General features: G+C 41.4%; 1 protein-coding gene across 1 annotated transcript in view; it reads left to right on the forward strand.

The window, feature by feature from the left end:
- LOC136422210 (uncharacterized) overlaps positions 1 to 23,883 on the forward strand; it is a 112,424-nt gene that overhangs the window by 57,076 nt on the left and 31,465 nt on the right. Inside the window, exons 60-88 of the mRNA XM_066409855.1 lie at positions 781 to 952; positions 1,529 to 1,601; positions 1,913 to 2,064; positions 2,652 to 2,809; positions 3,040 to 3,278; positions 3,699 to 3,850; positions 4,399 to 4,556; positions 4,949 to 5,647; positions 5,899 to 8,097; positions 8,952 to 9,023; positions 9,340 to 9,493; positions 9,879 to 10,092; positions 11,023 to 11,235; positions 12,032 to 12,174; positions 12,682 to 12,836; positions 13,576 to 13,808; positions 14,450 to 14,599; positions 14,890 to 15,041; positions 15,407 to 15,501; positions 17,136 to 17,333; positions 17,973 to 18,153; positions 18,893 to 19,059; positions 19,506 to 19,633; positions 20,377 to 20,617; positions 21,119 to 21,317; positions 21,868 to 21,965; positions 22,605 to 22,765; positions 22,925 to 23,042; positions 23,280 to 23,449. Coding sequence (XP_066265952.1) covers positions 781 to 952; positions 1,529 to 1,601; positions 1,913 to 2,064; positions 2,652 to 2,809; positions 3,040 to 3,278; positions 3,699 to 3,850; positions 4,399 to 4,556; positions 4,949 to 5,647; positions 5,899 to 8,097; positions 8,952 to 9,023; positions 9,340 to 9,493; positions 9,879 to 10,092; positions 11,023 to 11,235; positions 12,032 to 12,174; positions 12,682 to 12,836; positions 13,576 to 13,808; positions 14,450 to 14,599; positions 14,890 to 15,041; positions 15,407 to 15,501; positions 17,136 to 17,333; positions 17,973 to 18,153; positions 18,893 to 19,059; positions 19,506 to 19,633; positions 20,377 to 20,617; positions 21,119 to 21,317; positions 21,868 to 21,965; positions 22,605 to 22,765; positions 22,925 to 23,042; positions 23,280 to 23,449 — 7,244 coding nt within the window. The remainder of the gene's footprint in view (positions 1 to 780; positions 953 to 1,528; positions 1,602 to 1,912; positions 2,065 to 2,651; positions 2,810 to 3,039; positions 3,279 to 3,698; positions 3,851 to 4,398; positions 4,557 to 4,948; positions 5,648 to 5,898; positions 8,098 to 8,951; positions 9,024 to 9,339; positions 9,494 to 9,878; positions 10,093 to 11,022; positions 11,236 to 12,031; positions 12,175 to 12,681; positions 12,837 to 13,575; positions 13,809 to 14,449; positions 14,600 to 14,889; positions 15,042 to 15,406; positions 15,502 to 17,135; positions 17,334 to 17,972; positions 18,154 to 18,892; positions 19,060 to 19,505; positions 19,634 to 20,376; positions 20,618 to 21,118; positions 21,318 to 21,867; positions 21,966 to 22,604; positions 22,766 to 22,924; positions 23,043 to 23,279; positions 23,450 to 23,883) is intronic.

Consider the following 23,883-nt stretch of genomic DNA (forward strand, 5'->3'; position numbering starts at 1 on the left):
TGCTACAAGGTATAATTACAGATAGACCCATGATGCATTGTATAATTACAGATAGACCCATGATGCATTGCGATATTTGCGGCGATTCGATAACATGAAATTCTTAAAATCCTTATAACTGCTGATATTTTTGACGGATTTTGTTGGTTCAAAGCCCAAAATGCAGAAAATGATATGGTTTATCAACATAATGTATTACACAAGACCCCATAGGTGGTCCAAATAAATGCCTGATTTTGGAAAGTAAACAATACATTTTTTTTCACAAAATTACCCCAAAAAATGGACTTCAAAGACTCATAGCTTCTTATAGAGTTAAAATATCAACCAAAAACATACTATTTCATGATTCCTGTGGTATCTTTTGCCTACAAGCCGATTTTCACCGAAGATTATTGATGTTTGATATTTTGTCCCAGTCCTCTGAATTAAGTCCCAAAAATCGAGGTCCATTTTAATGACGTCACCATATCACGTGATAATTCCTAAAAAGCTGGACATTTGACATTGTTATCATACATAATTATAAAGTAGAGGAATCAACCTTTTCAAAAAAGTAAGTTACCCTTTGTCCCTCTGTTTGGTACCAAAATCCTGCTTGGCCCATGGACTATATGCATAAAAAGAATAACCCAATATTCTTCAAGAATTTTGGTTGTGTCCCTATATCAGGAATTCTTGTTTTGAAGTTAAAGTTGATAATTGACCTGCCTTCGGTCATTCTGAAAACTGGAGTTTTAGATCATAACCTTGTATTCTGATTGATTGTTTTTGTTTCAGGTGATGGCAGCCTTTCTGGCTTTGCAACGGAGATGTCCGGAACTGTGAATGATTATGTCACGGATGCAGTCTACTGTAAATTGGATATGAGGGACCAACTTGGATCAGAAGAGTGCTCCCTCCAGCCTAGTGGGATCGGCCTATCGGAGTGTTCCACTATCACCCTTCCTGAGTAAGACCATGTTGATTCGATTATATGAATGAATGAATAAACTTTATTGCTCAACAATCGTACATGGTACAATGTATGGCATTAAATCAACAATACTATAAGGCTAATTGATCCTACAATTCCAAGTACAAAATATAATGGAAACCAGTATATGGGTTACGGTATAGTCATGTATGGGTAATTCTGTCTCGCTTTTTGAATGATTTATGGAGAAATTGACCTATGTAGGTGGATATAGGAGTCGGACATGACAACAGTACATAGAAAATATCGCTTTGTGTACTAGAACTACGAGAACCCCTTAATTTTCATCCATTTGAAAATAAACGTTTTCGACCATTCTGTATATTGTATTTATCTTAAAACAACAGATTTTTATTAGTGAAGCACTGTTGCACTTGGTCTAGTGTCTATAAATTCACATACTTGTTATCAATCATTTCCAATGTAGTTTAGCATTTGGTTTGAGCGTTTGAGTTTTCAGACTTATACTGAAGAAATGAAATGGAAAAACACTGAATTATGAAGGTCAAGTTTTCCTTATGTTTTCACACCTTTCATCTTTCTTACTTGCAGCATTCCAGGCCTACATTGTGAGATCAACCCAGGCTGTCTTGGCTTCAACTGCTGCATGGAGATTGACCTTAGGGTATGGTTTGGTCATGAAAACTCATCGTTTTTAAATACTTCAAGAACTGTACATTTGTTACTGACTTTACTGTTATTGTTCTCAATTGATCTTCATCAAAAATTGTTAGATTGGTCAAAGACGATTTTATTTCACTTATAATTGTGCCAAATGTACCAAAATAGTATGTCGTGATTTTTCTATATCTCTCTGTAATGCATGATGTATTTAACTTTTACTGATGCATGTAGTACAATGGGGCATTTGCCTTTTAAGAACAAAAGAGTGTCACCAAAAATGCTAAGACATTAACAACCGTTTACCTTTCTTAGTTGAAGACCTGGAGTTTTAAGATGGGGGTTACGTACGACCCAGTGACATACAAGGTGGAAGCAGTGGTCGGAAACCGATATCATGTCTACGAACCATTCCTGTACCCATGGGGTGAGCAGCAGACTGATACTGTTGGTCCGATCACTGTCAAGTAAGTAAAGTTGATCCCTATCCTTGGTGCTGATTGGTTATTACTACCCCTGTCCTTGGTACTTATTGGTTATTACACGCCATGTCATTGGTGCTGAAATAAAACTGCTGATGGGTTATCACTAACCCTGTCCTTTGTGCTGATTGGTCGTTATCATCACTGTTAGTGCAGATTGGTGATTGCCAACCCTGTCCTTAGTGCTGATTGCTTATTGCTACCCATGTCCTTGGTACTGATTGGTCATTACACTCCATGTCCTTGGTGCTGGTGGGCTGTTACTACCCCTGTCCTTAGTGCTGATTGGTCATTATCATCACTGTTAGTGCAGATTGGTGATTGCCAACCCTGTCCTTAGTGCTGATTGGCTATTACACTCCATGTCCTTGGTACTGATTGGTTATAACACTCCATGTCCTTGATCCTGATTGGTTATTGCTACCCTTGTATTTGTGGCTGATTGGTGACTTGAGCCCTGTCAAACTATCTATGATGTATCAGACATTCAGACTTGCTAGTCTGTACTTATCACTCAGTTCAAATATGATGGTGGCAAGAGCTAAAATGTTTTTTTTCTTCTCTTTTCTTAGTTACAATGTTGATTACCCTGCTGATGGAGACTGTGGCGCTATGAAGTTCAGTTTGGAACTTGATGTCCTCATTGATGGAGCCAGGGAACCCAACATGCCTCTCACCATTGAAGCCACTTCCACCCACCCATTGGTGGAAGCTCCATATGTCCTTCCAGGTATTTTGTTTTTTCTTATTTGTTTACACGTAAAGAATAATAGTTACATAACAATGAAATATAAATGAGATATAACAGTGCAATGGAGGTTGGAAGCGTATGCTTATGTGAAGTCTTCCCTTTATCAATTTTCAGATAACCATTTAAATGAATTGTAGATATTGAACATACCTTATGGAGGTATGAGATCTTAGATTTCTTGTTCATTATGTTTTTTTGCTCATTTCTAGGCACCATTGACAGCTTCCTTAATGAGAACAGCACCCAGCTGGAGGAACAGGCCGTTTTCCGCTCCCTGGGAGCAGCTGATCTGTTCTGTCTAGATGCCTGTAGCCACAGTGTGCAGTCAACAGTCCCTGACACGTGTGTGGAACAGAACGCCACCCTCCCCAGTGAACTGGGCAACCTCACCTGCACCTACACCGACCAATGCAGCAGTGTTGAATGTTGTCTGTCTGTAGACTTCAAGGTACAGTGAAATAGTGTAGATATTTGAATTTTTCACAGTGTTTTAATTCAATGGTTATTGCGGTGACCTCTCACTGTAATCTCATCACTGCAGATAGAAGTTTCTGTTTTTTCTTATTTTTTTAAATCAATTGTATCAATCGTCAACTCAAAGACACTATAAACTTTTGGGTTTCGTCTTGCCACAAGATTTAAGTGATGTAAACCTGAATGGGTCTTTCTTTGTCAAATCTAGCTGCATGGCTCAAAGTATTTTTAAACATTGAAGTTGTCTTAAGCTGCACTGTCAATACCCCAAAAGAGCTGATCGTTTATAGTCAATTTTCACGTTTTTAAATATTGAATTTACTATCATAAAAATGTTCTTCTTATTGGTTTTGTGTTTTGACAGTTTTGTGTTTGATTGTATGATATTTTACAGACTGGACGCCGGTCCTTCAGGGTGTGGTACCAGGTTGATGTGAACTCCTATGAACTGTCTGTCGGACTGGGCAGCTATGTCTTCACCTCCAGCTTGTTGCTGCCAATGAACGAAGACAGGGAGGAACCTATTGGTGACGTCTTCAGGATAAGGTAAGATTTTTCCAGATCTGTTACCCCTTTCAGGATCTATTTCCACTGCAAACTTAAATTACTGGGAACAAGCCCTTAGTCTCGAAATTAAGTTCCCTGTAAACTGATTCACAGTAAAATCACAGGCAACAATGAAATACGAAGATTCTACAAACTTGTACAATGACTCAGTGTGGAAAATGATTATTTGGATGCAGTCCAATCCGACGTGGAACACTCCACTGAGTTTAGTCCAATCTTAAAGACAGGTACAATTGTAGAAGTCAATGGCATTTAGTACTTTAGACGACCCTGTATAAAGTACTTAAAGCCATTAAACTATGATTATAGATGTGAATTGAATTGAAAATGATGTTTACTTTAACTTAGAAATGATATAACCAACTGCTACTCCTTATCAGCAAATCCTGTTTGACTCCATAAGACAATTATACCAGTTGACCACTTCATGTATGTTACATGACTGTTATTGTAGCAAGGAAGTATGTCTTAGAGGGACTTTAAAGCTCTATTTTGTTAGCAACTACAAGTATGTCTCTTTATTGTAGGTACAGCATTGAAGGCATGTCAGAAGACCAACAATATAAGGCCAATTTGAAGGTGATCTTCAACACTGGGGACGGAGAAGAAGAGGAGTTCATCCTCCTTGACAATATCCTCCTTCCAGAGGCCGCACTTGATCCTGCTGTTCCTTTTAAGATTGAAGGTATATTTTTGTGTATTTAATTTGTTTCTACCTTATTGAATATAGAAGCAACTCATTTGATCTATATAGAAAATACATCACATTAGGAGTAGATGCTATTTATAGAGCCATCTGTGTAGATAATGTATGTGTCGGAGGAAATATTGTGATATACTGTACTTTATGTAATTGTTAGAGTCAATCAGTTTTTGAAGCAAAATCATGTAGCATTCACTACATCTAATGATTTTCAATGGTTGAAACAACTTTGTACCAATACTTGAACACAGATAACTGTTGTTGTAATTTTTTCTGCATACATACATAGTGAAGAATACTAGTCATCCAGATCGGTAGATGACCACTCAAATTACTTTGGTTGTAAGTGCAAACCTTTTTACATTTTTTTCTAGGTGTTTCTGCACAGCCATTGGCTTTCTATCCTCTAAATGCACAACTGGGCGGAATGGAGGTAACGCAGACGGGAGACAATGCCATCCTCCATAGAACAACCTTTGGTTCAGGATTTAACAACGAAGACGGCGGATCTCAATCCATACAAGGGACTACAGAGTCTCCTGCGTACATAGATTTCCCAAACAACGGCAAACTTGAGTCAAGGTCTTCAATATCCATACTCACAGCCATTTATCCAAGTACGCTAGACCAGTCCGCGCCTATCTTCGACTACAGAGGTGGCAGTGTGGGTCCTGATGTCCATGGTTTGTACCTCTGGCTTCTACCAAACGGGACTCTGAGCGCAAACCTTCAAATGCAGACGCAGACTGGTGTACAAGACGTGATGTTCCAATCCGAAGAAAACGCAGTGACGGAGGGAGAGTGGAACTTTATCGGCGTCTCCTACGACAACGTCACCGCAACGGGATACCTGTGGGTCGACGGGGAAGTTGTCGGGGAGGTACAGCACCCGCCGGGAAGGCTGGCTACGGACACTTCTGCGAGGGCGGGGTACGCTGAAGACGCCGACGGGAACAGTCTTACCTTCAGTGGGAACTTGGCCTGTGTACAAGTCTGGAACCTTTCCCTGACTGGTCAACAAGTGGGAGAAGCCATGAGTTTCTGCCCTTACTCTGGGTCATTCTCTTTAACAGGTGAGGTCATTTAAGCATAGCCTGATTTGGATAATTTTTCGGTATTCTAGAAGACATGTTTGATGTCAAGTTTTGGGGGAAAAGGGTAGAGTGATAATACATTATACTGCCTTCGTCATACTAACTCTTTTTGGACACGACAACCCTATTAGTATGTAGAAAAATAGCTGCCTCGTTTTGATATCTAGACTTGTAAGACCATCAGTGGGTTCATGTTATGATGTTGTATTTTTTCTTATTCATTTCTTCAGCCTGGCCAGAGACAGTTGCAAAGTTCCTCCAATCCCTCCATTACGATCCTACAGTAACTGGACCGGTCACCGACACCATGACCAAAGCCGTGTTCCGCCATTACGACATGTATGACTACCTTGAACAAGACGAATGTGACACCGCATCCCTCACTGCAAGGGTCTGCCCCGACATTTCCCTGAAACAGGACGACACAGTATTCCTTCAGCCGGCTGACCAATGCCTCGGAGTCCAGGGCTGCATCAAGCTGGACTATGCCGTTAAGATGTACTCCTTCGACGTATCATTTTCACTTGACCCGAACGCCTTCACAGTTCTATACAGTTTTGGTGGACAACAGTTCAGCGCAGACCTATTCGAAGTGGCAAACGGAAACATACAAAGCCAGCGCGTCAGCAGCAGTATTGAACTGAAATGGACTGCCCGTCCCCTGGAGTTTGGAGAACTCATCAGTGTGAACCTTGACCTCCACTTTGCTACTGACAACCACCTGGTCGTCCACAGCATTTTGAAGAACGTCAGCTTACCAAACAAGGCTATTGAGCAGTCTGATGCGTCAACGTTTGCAAACGTTTTGTCTAAGGTAAAGGACTTCCCAGCATCTTTACCTGAGGCTGACTATCTTTCGTTCACTGGATCCCAACTTGGACTAGATGCCGCAATTCTTCGACAACCGAGTTTGTGGGAAGAAGAACTGACGTCACCAACCTTCACTGCAGGAAGTAACTGCCTCCTGAAAACTGTGGCAGAGAATGTTGCCGAACTGTCCAACAACATGGTCACATGCGTGGCTCTGGAACACTGCGTGGGGATCCAATGCCAAGCAAGCGTTGACCTGAAGGTCGTTCAACCCGTCTTCCTGGTCTCGTTGAAGATCAACCCCTGCTTGCCCGACGTTGGCACGACCATCCAGTTTGAGAGCGAGCAGCACTACCTGAACTTCAGCTCTACATACGACATTTCTGAGGGACCTCTGGAGACCCTTGACTTTGGAGACCACATCAAGCTGCAGTACAGCATTCTACGTGGTCCTGACCAGACCTTCGTCACGACCTTGAACCTGCTGATGTGTGTCAACAACATCTGTGCTGTGAACGTCCCCATCTTGGATGAACTCGGCATCCCCAGGCCTCCTTACTGCACTCGCAGGCGAAGGGATCTCCAAGCCACAGAAGAAGGACTGAGCTTGGTGAAAAGGTCACAGTTCGTTCCCCTGATGATCCACACCTTGGGCAATGGGCTAGAGGTTGAGGCAGAACAGTGCAAGCACATGCTTTACTCGATCCATGACCCTAAAGCACCGAGATGCCCAGGTTTACCACAGATGTGGCATCATGACAAGAAGTGCCAGCCGTACAGAAACTGTCGCGCGATGTCCTGCTGCGTCAACCTGGATCCGGACAACACTGACCTGACGAGCCATGTCAGTCTGGACATAGACAGGTGTGGCTGGCAACTGACCATCCGGGTCGGCAACTGGTCATTCACCGAGACCGTTCCCAAGGCACACAGGAGGTTCACGCAAAAAGCGAAAATCGGCGAAGCAGTGCAAGTCTTCTACGCTGCTATGAATCCCGATGGTCACCGAGTTGTGGTCGACCTCAAACTACACGTGTGTGATCACGAAGCAGCCGAACAACACTGCCACAAAGTTGAAATTCTAAAAGAGGCCATCATCCCCCTGTTTGCTTGTAGAGAGGATAAACTTGTTGGTGACACAGCCAGGGCCTCGTCTCTTCGCTACAAGGGAAAGGCGGCTAGACGTATGCCAGGCCCAACTACCGCAGTCCAGTTCGTTGAACCCGCTGGCAAGCTCAAGGAATTAGCAGCCTATAGGAGGCAACAACAATCCATAGGTATTCACCATAACCTTGTGAAGAGAGCTGCAACTGCCTCTAACGTAACCACCAACTTAACTACCTCTATCAGGAACATGACGATCGTGGACATCCGCAAGACGTTGGACTTAAACAACATTGATCCCATCCTCGCATTCAACCTTCTGAAGAGCCTAAAGGAACTGCTTGCAGACCTCGTGAATGAAGCTATCGACCTGTTACTAAGCAAGAGTATAGAAGACATCTTTTCTTCCGCTGACTATACCATGAAAGGCACAATCCCCTTCCCTAAGAAGACAATACAATTCTTCGAGTACCGATACAATATCCTGGTCGGTGGTTTAGTACCAGTGCTATTTGGTAAGTGCTCGTCTTTTATATTGTACCTGCTTTCACTGAAATTTTTTTCATCTTTTGGGCGACTTCTTTTTTTATTAATAATCTTGATAATTCACTGACAGCACTATTAATTTCAAACTGACAGTCTAATTTAGACAACTTTATTTTTTCTAAGTACTGTATATTGACCAAAAACGTTAATGTATACTAAGGTATGATGTAATAAAAAACTTATCAATTAGTTGTTCCCAATAACACTGGCAGTTCTGCAAAATTCTGGGAATCTCAGAATAAGATATGTTTCCCTTTTAATTACTTACTGGTATTCTGAACAATGGTAGCAGTACCCGATAATAACTCTTCCCCAAAATAATTTCTTAAAGTTTTGCTAGAATCAAACTGTCAGTCCAGAATTACAGTTGTAAGTTAGTACTATAGTATAAAGACATTCCATTTTATGCTTTGTACTTTGATGAAGGTTAGATATCCAGCTAATAAGATACGCCAAAAATAGTTACTCAAGCAACTGGATAAAATTTTGAAACAGTCAGACGTTTCAGACAGCATCCGCTATCTTTCGTCAGTGACTAAAAATCTGAAATTGTCGTCACTTCATTGACATTTTTATCAGAGTTTTGGGTATAAAACCTTGTTCTAACAGATCGTTTTTTAATCACTGACGAAAGATATCGTATTTTGTCTGAAACATCTGACTGTTTCAAAATTTCATCCAGTTGCTTGAATAACTATTTTTGGCGAATGTTTTTATATTTTTTTTATATGAATTAGTGTTGTATATGACGAGCTGATTGTTAGATAACCAGCCACACAGTTTAAACTATGTGTTTATCTGAATTTATTCTATTTTCTTCTAGTGTTTGGTGCCAATGGGTATTATGGGGTGGACCTGGAGGTTGGTGCCAAGGTCATGAGCATGACACTCACAGGTATACACTAACTTTAACATTAAGTTTTGAGTTCCAAGTCTGTTATGTACTTAAAATGAAAATAACACACAGGAGAATAAATGTCTATTGTCTGGGTGTGTGCATCCTTTCAGGCATATGGTTTTTTTTCATTTCGTAATGTACCTTCAAATTGCTAATACTCAAATGATTTATCCAGAACAATGGATTTGAAACTAGTTATCTCCATGAAAAAAATACTTTTTGTTAGAAGAAGAAAAGCATGAAGAAATGAAGCAAAAACAATATATTCTACCATTCTATGAAGGCAAACATATGATTTTTGTTATGATTTCAGGTGGTGCAACCCCCTTTCTTGGGATCATGGTATATGGGGAGCTTGGAGTTGGTGCGATTATGTACGCGAAACTACGCTTGGAGGGAGACATCATGCAGACACGCTTCCCAACTAAAGCAGAGATCGGATTCAGCAAGTTCCCATTTGACGTCGGGTAAGATGTATAACATATCATATACTTCGACTATATGTACTACTGCTATACATGTAAGTCTATTCAAGGTCCAAACTGCGCATGTGCAACAGTCTTGCCATTTTATGTTTTTGCTCAGTAGTTATGAAATTTTTTTAAAAACTTTTGGAAGAACACATTGGGGTAGATACTAACAGTATTTGTAACGATGTCACAAAAGTTTAAATCTTGTTTTTTTTTTAGCTTATCCGTGATGTCACACTTATGCCTTGGTCTCGTGAGGTAGGCTTCGGGTCGTTTCAACTTGAGACGAATCTGAGGACAATTCAACACCTTGTTTGTATGCGCTTTACTTTATGCACGGAAATAGCATGTAAATCTTTACAAGAATTCATTTCTATTCCAGGCTGACACTGGATGTTGAGTTGATCCCATTGGAGTTGCGTCTAAAGGCCCTGGTCACAGTGGAGGTTTCAATCCCACTGATCGGAACTATAAAAGAGACGCTGTTTGAAGCCCTGCTGTGGCAGTTCACAACCCCCACCATCAGCTCACGCATCCTGGATCTCTCAACCAAAGAGGAAGATGAGTCACCACCAGAGATAGAACCAGCTGTTGGTGTACGTTTTATCTTTTTTTTTTTACTTCGGTTTTTGACAGACAAGGACGAGTTTTTATAACTTACATTAACATTATCCCGTACAGATAACAACATTTACACATTTTTTTTCTACACCTGGGCGACATGAGGAAAGTCGTGTAAAGTGCCTTTCCCAAGGACACAAAATCGGTGGCGTCAGGGGGATTTGAACTCGGGACCTCTTAGTTCAGCTAGGCCGAACACCCTGCCGTTACGTCAGACGACCCCACAAAAGTTTTGTCGTTCATTCATAGGTTCGGACCCTTGCCGTCCCTAGTGGCACATAGGGCAGTAAGTTTCCTTGCTGTTTCAGTAGCAGAGTATATTTCTACCGGGAGGGGTTGCTAAGCCCTTTCCCTTTATATATAAGTAGACACACGAAATGGATCGGATTCATTCAATCATATCATCAAGAACCAAGTGGTCGCAAAAAACAATTGCCAGGGAGCTGAATATATTTTATCCTGCCAGCAGCTATGAAGATTTCGATGCTACCCTTGCACATTAGCATATTATGATGAAGTATCCCCGTGGCGCAAGCTGTAACGCAACCCCGCTAGTTGGCCAGCTAGATCAAATTCCTTGGATCTGTGGGCCGGGATTCTAGCAATGCCTAGGGTTGCCCCCAGCACCATCTTGGACATGTTACGAGGGATTGCAATTGTCATAAGCCTAAAGCGACATAACTCTGCACGAAAAAAGAACCCAAGAACCATCGAGAAGAGCGGTGCCAGACCAAGTACCCGAGCCGTAGCGAAGCCGCAATGCATTATCCTAGCTAATGGAAAAGTGCTGTGCTTCGTCCTTAGTCTGAGGTTCGACCCCTTTATCCCCACAGTAACTTTTATTTTAATCTACCCAACAACTTGAAATACATTAAAATGCATGAAAATTTGCTATGCTATTTTAGGGGCGCACAGCTAGAGGAGCTTCATCGGCTCAGAATTGTGTCGTGAACCAGAAACCGGGCTTGGACTACACGGAGACTGCGTTTGAGATTGAGGTTGCCGCCAGCGACGACAGATCGCCCGCTAAGCTATTCTTGAGCGCAGGAACATCACCTGGGGAGTCTGACCTTATGGACAGGGAGACACTGGGAGGGTCCGTGACACAACTCAAAAAGGTGAGTGCTGACAATACTGTAAATGCATAAATGTTCGCGGTTTTTGCGGTGAACTTTCAGCGCGAACTTAAAACCACCGCGAAACCCTTTGCCCACCTATGACTGTAGCGCTACCTTTGTTTCAAACGCGAACTTAAAAACCACCCGAACACGTCATTTTCTGCCTACCGCGAAACAAAAACCACGCAAACTTAAATGCATTTACAGTAATGCGATTCAAGTCGTAGGATATGATGAGTGAATTAGTCGTTTCACAGTTGGAACTGCACATACACTGTCAGTGTGTAATTGAAGTTCAAGGCCCCTGAGACCGAAACAAAACACATCTAGTCATGTATCATGCATAGTCCAGACAAGGGAGTGTTTTCAAATTAGGGGCCTTCACCTTTAACCTTCTACTGTGCGGTCCACCCCATGGACCAGCTTCATCAGGTCACAGGAAAATAGGGTTCCTTTCAATTGCAACAAAACCTCAAAGACTGTAATCTACATGTACCTGGCCAGTATGTTTGGGTAATGCCTCAGCCGCATATACATTCCTCAGGAGCTGACATTACCGAAACATCAACCAGGCAAATCTCTTTCAGGTTTTGTAGAAAATTGCCCTTTTTTCCTGTTGAGTGACATGTGTTTGCTCATGTTTTTGAAAACTGTCATGCTAACTTACTTTCAGGGTCAATTTTAGTCTAGCAGCCCCTCTACCAGTTTTTTAAGGGTTCTTGATAATGATGATCATGGCCAATTATACTTTTTCAGAAACTATATCATAATTTTGGCTGATCTTTTATTTATCCAGGACTTGGTGTATGGCGTTCCAATTCACTTCATCGTGCATGCCTGTAACACTGGTGGTCAGTGCTCTCAGGCCACCTGTAGCCTATCCACCTATGACAACACTCCAACTACAGGCAAGATTGAGGTGGACTACCTCTCCACAAGGTACTATGAACAGCCCTGATGTTCAGTAGAACTGTTAAGCTGGCGTCACGTTCTGAACCATCTTCCACCGAGTTGCTAAATTTAAAAGATGTCATACATATATTACGATGCAGGCATATAAGTAGGAAGTCTCCTCACAAGCCTCGCTTTGGCACATGGCCCTAAAACTGACCCCAGGGAAATTCAAAATGGCGACCGTAATTGGCAAAGAGTTTTATTACCAGAGAACTGAGCATATTTTTTGCGTAGAACTCTTTAGACTGATTAGCAGAAGATGCTTGGTGGGCGTCACTCTACAGCCATCGAAGGTCGTGTTAAGTGCCTTCCCAAGCGTACAACGTTGGGGCATGGTGGGCATCAAACCCGGGACCTATTTGTTCAACGCTCTAACCGTTGCGCCACACCGACGCCAATCTTTGATTGCATAAAATGACTCTAATGTCTATCAGGAGGTGTCAGGTTTTCGAACTCTCTTAACTCTTAACTCATTTCATTTCCATTCTTCAGTGATCCGACCAAGGTGAGTGCGGCTGTGAAGTTGCACGATGATTCGGCGCTAACCGGTCAGAGATGGGCGGTGGGCTACGGTCCAGGAGTCTGGGGCGATCAGATAGGAGAATGGAGATCTTTCACCATCACAAAGAGCACCACCAGTTCTACAGGTTTGCTAAAAGTCTTTTCAAATTTTAGAGAGTCTAAGAACTATATTCAATATGCCACTGTGATACAGCACAAAGTGTTAACCATCAAATCTTGTTCCTTTATTTCAATCGATAATTAATCGATTTATAGTTCAATTTGTGTGATAACAATCAATTTCAACCGATAACTGTTGAACTGAAAAAGTTGGATTCATCAGAATTTTCAACTGAACCGCTAAGTTGTCATCAGCTAGCTTACCCAGTTGCTCTGGAAATGAGAATTCATGTGCGTGTGACGAGCTATCATTTCATGTTGTTGGATGTCGATCCTCATTTGTATGTTTTCTTGTTGGCAATATACATGTATGTTTACTTATGAATGCATATCATATTACATGTACATCATTCTTCCTTAAATGATATCCTACAGAATACTACATTTTTTAAGAATTGATTATCATTTTACCTTACCTGATACACTCTTCTACTATGCAATGTCTTATCTACGATTTCCTGATGTTACAATGAATTAGAATAATGTTAACAAACTCTTGAAAATAGTCTAAGTATTACTGGTATTTTACCAGATTTGACAATGCATTCACCTTGCATTGGTCTTCTATGCCCTCTTTTTATTTTCAGTGGTGCATGTACTTATGGTAAAATGACGGAACGATTGACTCAAAACATTCGCTAAAATGGATAATGTTTATTAGATATCACTCATGATAACTACGGTGACCTTGATGGATCTTCGTAGGCTTGGCTGCTTTCACTGCTCCGAGGGAAGGTCGTCTCGGAGTAGACGCCTTCAAGGTCATACCCGGTGCCGACGTGGATGGCCCCAGTCCAGAGAAGTGTGCCGCGGAGTGTCTCAAGTACACCGATGTCATCTGTAAGAGCTTCAACTTCGACTACGACGAGCTCAAAACCTGTGAACTTTTGGGAGAAATCGAAGCTGTTGGACAAAAGGGTGGAGCACAGGTGCAAATTGTAAGTAGAACATAGCCTCCGTTTCAGGCTCTGAACCGGCTAAATAATACACTTTTTGCAGCCAGCCCGTAACTATCAGCCAACCTCTGATAGTTACGGGCTGGCTGCAAAAAGTGTATTATTTAGCTCCCCCCCCCTATGAATCGTGATAAATGATGAAAAAAGGACAGGCTAGTCCTTTTGATATAGAATAGATTCACTGGTCATAGAATGACAATATCAGGGTTACAAAATGGGATTGTTTATAGTGTTATGATAGATAGCTGGACGTGTATTCTGTGGTCAACGTCTTTCTCTTTCTTTAGTTAGACAGAGTCGTATAAAGTCGAGAGATGCATTATCATCAATATAATTATCATAGTTTTTGAGTTTGAGTTTATTAAGATCCACAATTAGCTTAACAGCTACTCTTCCTGTGGTCCATTCAAGGTCAAACTGGACAAAACTTGATATATAACTTTTTTTGTGCAATATTGATAATAATAATCAATTCTTAACTCTTAAAACAGAATACATTTTGTGGTTGTCAGTTATCCTTCTAATTTTAGAACTTTAAATCATGCTTCTTGTGGTGTGACTTTTTGCAGTGGCTAACTCGACTATATAACTATCTCCTCATGTATTTGCCTGTTTTTCCCCAGTCTGGCAGGTACCACTTCTTCGAAAGGTTGGGTGTCGGCTACACTGCAAACCTCTTACTCGATGGTCTGGATCTGATGCACAATAAGCTGTACTACTTCAATGTAGAGGCAGACAATACCTTGGAATACCTTGGGGAAATGGCATCAGAAGTATGTACTACCCACAGTTACTGAATAGTTACAATATGAGGCCATCCCGATTTGACTAAAGGATAATATCTTCTGGACACTGCAAAACTGATATGAACTTGTGCTAAAAGTTGGGCCCAAAACAAGTTATGATATCCATATGTCAATCATGTCAGTGTGACATTATTGTTATCACTCAATTTTAGATTAACTGAATTTATAACATTAATGTTTAATGTTAAATGTTATGCTTGCATCATGTGATTCAATCAGTCATGTATGTTCACAAACAAACATTTTTTCTGCTTCAGGCAATCCTGGCAGACCTCACCCCACCAGACCCTGGTTTTGCAGGAGATATTCTCAGTGATGAGACGTCTTACGAGGCGTGTCACGACAAGGTGGTGGACAAGTGGCACCAGAACAGATGCGGGACATCCACCTCAAGACTCCCCAACCACAGGTACTTATTCTTTTCAGCCAAAATACCGTTAATGTAGCTGCAGCTCTAAATTATAATATAAAAAATAAGCCTCTAATGCTACTTGAAAGTCAGTCATTGCACAGGCTTCAATCAATTCTAATGTGCGTCGCATGTAGTCCGTGCGCCACTGTCGAAAACTCGAATTACAATTTTTGTTCAAGGACACCAAATTTCCCCAACTTCTGGTGCATTTTCGCATTCAAATGTTTCTTTTTTCCCGTGGTTCGGATCTCCCTTTGGCCTTCGTCCGTCGGGCGATCTGACCGGTGGTCGGGTTGGTACCTCGGATAAAATAGAATCTGTGGTTAGTTAGCTAAATGAATTACTTTGCTTAATCATGACAGGATTATCCAGGATGGGCCAACATCTATGACTGTGACGAATGGCATGAAACATGAGATAGGAGGGTTCTACACTAGAGCCAACACTTTCATCTCAAGTAAGTTTCTTCATTATTCTTTTTCATTGTGCATAGTCACTGCATATAATGAGAGAGGATTTTATATGTCCCAATAATGACAATTTACAAGCCTGGTGTACAGTCAAAGCTATGACCTATCACACATTTTACATATATTGTATAGGGACTAGTATTAAGTGGTATAACTTCAATGTAGCTAATACGGTATGCTCTCGGTACTGTAACTATTGACCTGTCTAAGTTGACCTGACCTTTGAGTCCCTTGAGTCTCTATATATTACACTTTAATTTACACATTTGACTGTGCATATACAGGTCTGGGGATGCATGTTAATTACAGGTATCTTTGTGCCTGTCAATCACCTTTTGATCACATTACGTGTACCTCAAGACAGCGACACAGCAATTTCATTAGATTTTAAATTAATATGCTATCATTCAGCGATTGGAAATCCATGTATACATATAGACTGGTTTATTTTGTCATCATCATTTGACAGACAAGCCTCATGGCAGCCATTACGAGGCTGAATTGCGAGGCAAAATAAAACATAGTTCATTGTAGTTTACACAGCTTTCAGGCATCGATTAAAAGTTTTTAGACAATCAATATCAGTTAAAACATTTACTTAGACCATTTAAAATATTTCACAATCACTCTCTTAGGGATTGCCTCGGGACAAACAATGCTAGGAAAATGTGGTAACAATGTTCTCTAGAGTTTATTTAAAAGTCTGATGATGGCCGGAATGGCGCTCCTGGTGTAACGGTTTGTGCCAGAGGGTTGTCCATAGCGGCTCGCGTTCCGAAGGTTTCTGCCATGTTGTTGACCACGGGTGGGCGGAAGCCAGGAGCGAAAACGTGGGGACTGTTCTAGTTTAGCAGCAAAGTCGGTGCATAACTGTTGTCTTCTAGTTGACAATCTTGGAAGGTTAAGCTGGTTCAGGGTAGCAGTGTATGAGTTGTAAGTCCGTCCTAGTATAATCCTGCAGGCCCGTTTCTGAACACGTTCTAGGGCGTCGGACTGTTTCTGTGTTGACTGTTGCTGCACTCCAGCAGGGGGTGGCATACTCTAGTATGGGTCTGACGTATCCACAGTAGATGGTGACGAGATCAGACGTAGGTATGCCGGATCGGCGCAGCCTACTGACGAGAAAGAATCGCTTGCTGCCTTTAGACACCATCTCGTTCACCTGGTTGTCCCACCGCAAGTCTGACCTTATGTGTAACCCTTACAACCTGGCCTGTGTGACGATGGTGAGGGGTACTCCTCCAAGGGTGAGTGCCGGTACCTGCGGGGGGTGGCGCATAAAACAGAAATGCATTGCCTTGCATTTTTGGGGATTGAGCATCATGTGGCTGTTTGTTGACCAGATCTCAAGGTTGTCGAGGTCTGTCTGGAGGGTCGATGTTGTTGCTGATGTTCTCATCTCCCCAAGGTTAACGTCATCAACGTACTTCCAGTGTGAGTTTGTGGTTGCAGGTTTAAATTCGTTTATCATTACCAGGAACACAAGAGGTCCTAACAGGGTTCCTTGGGCTACCCCACATGTAAGAAACTCCCAGTCCGACAGTGCTCCCGTACGGTTTTTATCATGCTTGTAACTATTTTTAAAACCAACATATGTTTGACAATTTCTACCTTCCTTTAGTAAGCTTTGATGGAATCCATGACGACGAGACCGGCATCTATGGCTACGCCTGGTGTGCGGGAGTTGAGTACTGTGACTGTATGATCCACCCGCACCACGACCCACATGACCACCTGTATGACAGCTCTGAGTGGACGCACACTGGTACTATCTACCCAATTCCAGATGCTCCCACAGTGGTCAATGGAATTCTACCTGGTATGAACAATTACCCATTTGTGGAACAGTTATCTAAAATGCTCCTTCCTTCCTTCCTTTTTCCTTTCTTCCTTCATTTCACCCATTCCCTCACCAACTCACTTTTTAACCTGATCATTTGTTGTTTTTTCATCCATTCAACTCACATGTTCCTTGATACTGTCAATGAACAGACTGAGGGCTGTTAATAATAGAACAAAAAGTGACAACATGCTTTGAGTTCCAGTTTTGACCATGATGATTTACGTCAGAATGCCTCGTAACCCAAAGTTACCCGGCGGTCAAAGTATGACTGAGGTGCCGCTATGCTGTCAATGACCTCCGTCGAAATTTGCTGAACACCAGTGCAAATTGCTAGAGAAGCGAACATATTTTTATTTTCCTGAAAATATCTATCCTGTCCCATTGGATGAAGTCCAATATCCTGCAAACATTGTCCAATCCCTACAAATCATGCAGCGATTGAGAGGACATTGATGCATTGCATGCTACTGATAATGACAAAGATCTCCATTCAATATTGCAAACTCATCGGGTGAGCTTTTCTCCTGGTCTGTGATGTCCAGTTTATAGCACTGAATGAAAGAAAATTAAAAGATCTGTTGACAACTCTGTACAATGTACTTTTCTGTGCTACAGACAGGAGATACTATCTCACGATTCGCGCATACAACAGAGTTGCCCACGGAGGAGCCATGTCGCTCTCCGTCTGCCACACATCGCCCTATGGTATTGACAACACCCCGCCGGTATTCCATGGCATCACGGGAGTCGAATTTGACATTGACACCAACGACCTACAGATTTCCTACAATGCAAGGTATGTCACTTTACTATTTTCGACTGATAAATAAATAAATGATGGTGCTTTCTAAACTGGAATCCGAATGAGAATACTACACATGAAATGTTATGAGACTGATTTGAATTGTATTATGGTTATATAGAGGCATGTTCTGGTTGAATAGAGGTGTCTTGTGGTTGTGTAGAGGTGACTGGTGGTTATGTCGAGGTGTCTTATGATGGCACAGAGGTGTCTAATGTTTGTGTAAAAGTGCTGTATGGATGTGTACAGGTTGTGTGCTAGTCTTATGGTTGTGTAAAGGCGTCTTAGGGTTGTGTATATAGAAATAACATTAGGTTAGTGCAAGACTTATTCATGCATAATCTGTAACACAATAATACCTGTATTAAGGCTCATTCGTGACGGTGATCAACATAGTAATAGTTATTTCCGTACACAATATCAAGCATGCAACAATAAACTTGCGGTCAGTCCTCACATCGTTCTCAATTTCTCAACATCAGAGCCCATCAACCATCCCTCAAATACGGGGGCCGATACCGACTTCCGGCCACCTTTGACCCCTTGCTAACGCCACGCTTCCGTTCAGGATATATTACATAGACTTTGGGTAATTTCAAAAGGGCCAAAGGGTCAGGGGACTAGTCGAAAGCTAATTGCTGAGTTCTTATGTACGGAAATAACATGTAGAACTCTTACTGTTAAGTGTCGACTACCGTCAGAAATGAGAGACCTGTGTTGTTTTTGTCCACAGTGATGAACAGTCTGCTGTTGTTGAGGCCGATATTGGACTGGGTCTCACCAAGTTTGACGTCCTGGTCATGAACTGGGAGCGCCACAACCACACTGGGACCGTCGAGATCAACCCGACCATCGAAGACGGTGTGCCCGCATGGCCCAAGATAAGGGCTGTCAATGGAGGTCAGAACTGCAGCTTAGAGCTTTAACATCATATTTCGGAATTTATTTTAAGATCATATTTTCTGCATTTTATGAATGGCAATATGTTAAAAGACATCTGCGAAGAAAGGTAGCTGTGATTCGTGAAATATTTGCGGTGGTTTTATGTTATTGGTGATTTTAATTTCTCTGTCTTGCACTGTATTACTTCTAACTGTTGTTTCAACCAGAAACTTAAAACACTCAAATGCCTCCTTTCTCCTAGTTCTACTGCAAAAAGTTTGTCAACAGAAAGAGTATTTCACTGTCAGTATTCATTTAATCACAACGAGAAAGTTTACTGCCGATTCCAAGACTACAAAAAACCACGATGTTCTATCACAAAACGCCATTATGAAATATACTATGAAATCTACAATTGCTTTTAATACTTGAATTCTAATTTTTTTTGCTGTTTTGTTCTGTAGTTTATCTCATGACGGTGGGTACAGCAGATGTACCTATTGTCATTGACGGCTCTGCGCCTATTGGTGGATTTGTTGGGGATGGAAGTGATTATGGAAACGATCTAGACTGGACCTCGGAGCAGAATGAGGTGAGAACATTTGCATTTACACTGCCTAAAACATAAACCTGTTTTGCTTCACCCTTGGGTCGATGGACGCCGCCATATTTGTTTTTGGTGTCATGGATCAGCCATCGTATTTTCAGAAGGAATAGGATTTCTAGAAACGGTGGATAGCTGCTTGAATAATGGTAAAAAGTAGGTTATGGTTAAGCATGATACAATAGTACCATTAGGTGACTGGTTGTAAACTCACTGGATAACTCAAGAAAGGAGATGGGTCAAAGGTAGTGAAAAAAGGTAGAAGTATGCATGCGGATGGAATCTCATGGATTTCTGTTTAAAGTGTAGAGGATAGCCTCAAGAATATCAAAAGGTTAAAGTGTGAGGAAGGGAACCAATGACACTGCTACAGTTACTGTACTGCATGTGCATATATAACTTAGTTACATGGTGCATAAGGTATCTTCATTTCAATAGCCACGCAACTTTGTGTTCTTACTATAGCAGGAGGCTAATCCACTGGCGGTGGTGTGTGTTCATACTCTTTCTGAAATGCTAGTGCTAAGCTGCTAGAAAGCATATGTAGCATGTTGAAAACTCTTTGGTGTGATTTGCCCGGGGATTGAACTCGCGACCTACAGAATGCAAAATGAACACTCCACACACTTGGTCATTGCACTGGTAAATAGGGATATGGGAAACAGAATCAAAGGCAGTGAGTCTAATGGCACATTTAATGTTTTAACAAATCTCGATTTGGACTCTTCCAGGTGTGTGCAAACTGGAGGGACTTCTATGACCCCGAATCTGGTCTGAAGACCTACTGGTGGGGCGTCGGCACGAGCCCAGGTGAAACTGATCTGATGACTTTCGAGTCCCTCAACACGAGGACCCACCAGGCTTGTACCAGCCTCGAGGATCCACTGGTGCACATGTCAAAGTACTACACCACTGTAGTGGCCGTCCATGGAGGGTACAGGGGACTGAACGTCTCAGTAACGAGCAATGGCTGTAAGTTACAGTGTTGTGATTGGCTTCCAGGAGTCTTTTAAGGAAAGTGACATTTTCTACATGTGAAATCACACGTCTTTTGGTGCCACGATTTTTTATTTGTAGCTGGCGTTAACATAGACAAAAATCTATTGAAACATACTTGTAACAATGTTAGATTTTCCTAATTTTTCAGATTTTTTTAAGTGTTATGGTCACCTCAAATTACCAATTATTATGTGTCTGATCTTGGCACAAGTTGACATTTACAATGTACAAGAACGAGTTCGTGAATTGAAAAAGATACTAAAATTTATGATTTTAGATTTTATGCTGCATTCACATGTAGTCACTTTTGAATAATCCTTGATTTTAGCAAGTGTGGGTAGCTTCCGCAAACTTTCCTCTTACAACGTTTTTCAAGTCAACTTTTGATAATTTTCCTTCACTTCAGCACGATGTTAGTAGAATGTGCTTTTCACACACTCTGTTTAACAGCAATATGATTTTGTTATGTTCCAGCCCAAGTGGACTTGACTCCACCAGAATCTGGATGGTTTGTAGACGGAGACAGTGAGGAAACAGATGACAACGGCGTCCCCGTTGACCTTGAGTTCACCTCTGAGCCTGCAAGGGTGGACGCCCAATGGGGAGACTTCTTAGATCCGGAGTCTGGGATTGACGAGTTCACGCTGTCCGTCTACAGGAGGCAACTGAACGAGTAAGCAGAATTATATAGCATGGAACAATTTCAGCATGACCATAATATGTGTATTACATGATACAAAAAGTGGATGTTCTGCTGCAGTACAAAGGAAAGCCACCAGGAGACCCATTATTGAACTTGACATTTGTCTCCCTAACACCTACCCACATGTCAAACAAATGAAAAAACATGCCAAATAGAATCGTAATCCTTCCGTAGGTCCTTACGTTATGCTGATCAAAAATATATAGTAAAACAGACACACTAAAAACAATGTTTCCATTTAACAAGGACAATGTTCATCAAAAGTTCGTGATGGTTATACACCGGTACTACTAATTTCGTGTATAAGGAGTTGTGATATGTCAGTTTGATGGGTTTTTAACATTACTAGTACTACTATACTGAGTAGTAGCCTCTTAATGATTTAAAAGAAGACTCAGAAGTAAAACACCCTCTGATTATAGAATACGTTTAATGAATTTGTCTACATCTATTTGATAGCTGAAACAGTTTAGGTCGGTTATTTATGATGCTGATTATGTTTTAACATTTTTTTCTCCAGTGATGGCAACTATGGAGATAATCAACTCATGCATGGTCCTGATGACATTGACAGGAGCCAACGAGCTGCCAACTTCTTCCACTTCCACCTCATTCATGGTACTAAAGATATCGACTATTCTGAAACTTTCCCAAATGCCAAAGAACACAGTTATGATATAGACTGCTGGAATGCGATGTGTGTTATGTTGAGTATTCTTAAGTTATCATTGAAACCACTATTGATATCAAGACATTTCCAGAAAGCTGATCTTTTTTTATCTAGTAAAGGTTAGCAATCTGTTTGTCAAATATACACAATGACAGTCAATGATTATTAAAATATTCAAGATATAGACATGCATTGCTGCGTGGTTAAGGATGACATACCTTAATTTGATTGATATTATATCGAGGTTAATGAAAGGTTGTAGTGCAAACACAGTCAATGTGATTCGTATGCATACACCTCTGATTCGTAAGTATACACACACAATTATTGTAGACAAAAAGAAATTACTGAACAGCCATTACGGATTTATAAAGTTGCAGTTAAGGTCTTCCACTACAAGAACACATTTTTTATATGTCGTTGTAACTATGGCCAATTGATATGACCCGTAAGTCCTTGTCATGTTGCTATCCGTCTAGGTACCCGGAATAAAAAGATTTAATTCAAATATCTGGAGTTTCTAAAAGTAGGTCTAATCCTTTGTTGCGGTTGAATCAGTATCTACCTCCTATCTCCCATCTGTGTAGGTGATGTCGTCTGGAGCAAACTCACGGCCATCAATGTTGCTGGGGGTGTGACAGAGGCCCTGACTGACAGCTTCATCGTGGACCTGACTCCTCCTGTTTTCGACTACCTGGTGGACATCTGGGACGGAGATTCAACAACAGATAAGGACAGGGACTTCCAGGTTGCTCCCTTCACCTATTTTGAAACATTAGTCATTTTTGGGACTCAATTTTTATGTACATTGACGAGGTAAACCTTTAATTTTTTAGTGAAAACATTAGAGAATACAATATGTCCACTACGCCATGTTATAAGAACACTCTCCTATACAATATTGCAGACAAACCAAGACTCCATTTCATCGGGCTGGGGTTTCCATGACAACGAGTCTGGGCTGGACCACTTCAAGATGGCCATCTTTGAAACCCTACATGGTACCAAGCAGCAGATCTTCCCAGGTACGTACTTGTTGTTATTCCGTACCCAAAGCTTTGGGTGAAAAATCTCCTCTCGAGATGAAAGGATGCCTACAAATGTTATATCAAAGCTTTCAAATTGATTTCTTTAAATCTCATTGTAGTAGCATGATAAAACCTTATTTATCTGTGATGAAAGACCAGACAAAAATGTAAGTCCAGACAGAATTGTAGCAGCATCTAATATCATCAGACGCATAATTTTGCATTTCTGCATAGATGATACCTGGGAGCTACTGTACCCAGCCTCCCTTACCCACCACAAGGAGAGTGGGCTGAGTCTGAGTGCGGGAGCCCTGTACCAGACCAGGATCGCAGCAGTCAACAGGGCGCTGCTGTCTGCTGCTTACGACACTGACGGTGCCATTGTCGACCCATCTCCACCTGTGGTGAGTAGAAGCATTATTTAAACTTGTGTTAAGTAATTGTACTCAAACTTGCTTGTGCAAAACCGTTGCCTTTTGCACTAAAATCCATACCAAACTCATTTTGAATGCTTGGATAGTTTAAAGCAAATGTTAGCATTCCAAAATTAAAGTAGAAGCCTGGTCTTCCATTTTTTTTACTGCCAATGTTTCAACAGCAAACTCATAGACACTGGACCAACTCTTTGATTTTTAACATCTCGTGACATAAAAGTGCTGCAAACTCAATTATATCTTACGGTATTGTAAATTCATTTAAGTTAACGGTGAATTAATCTAGCGGTAGGGAGAAAAATAGAGCTTTTGCGATGGCTCTACATTCGTAATTAAAGCAATGGGGTAGTCAGACGGAAGACAAAACAAACATTTCCGTGGGATTACCGCGAAAACTGCAAACA

The sequence above is a fragment of the Branchiostoma lanceolatum genome, chromosome 16 (genome assembly GCF_035083965.1).
Source record: "Branchiostoma lanceolatum isolate klBraLanc5 chromosome 16, klBraLanc5.hap2, whole genome shotgun sequence".
NCBI lineage: Eukaryota > Metazoa > Chordata > Leptocardii > Amphioxiformes > Branchiostomatidae > Branchiostoma > Branchiostoma lanceolatum.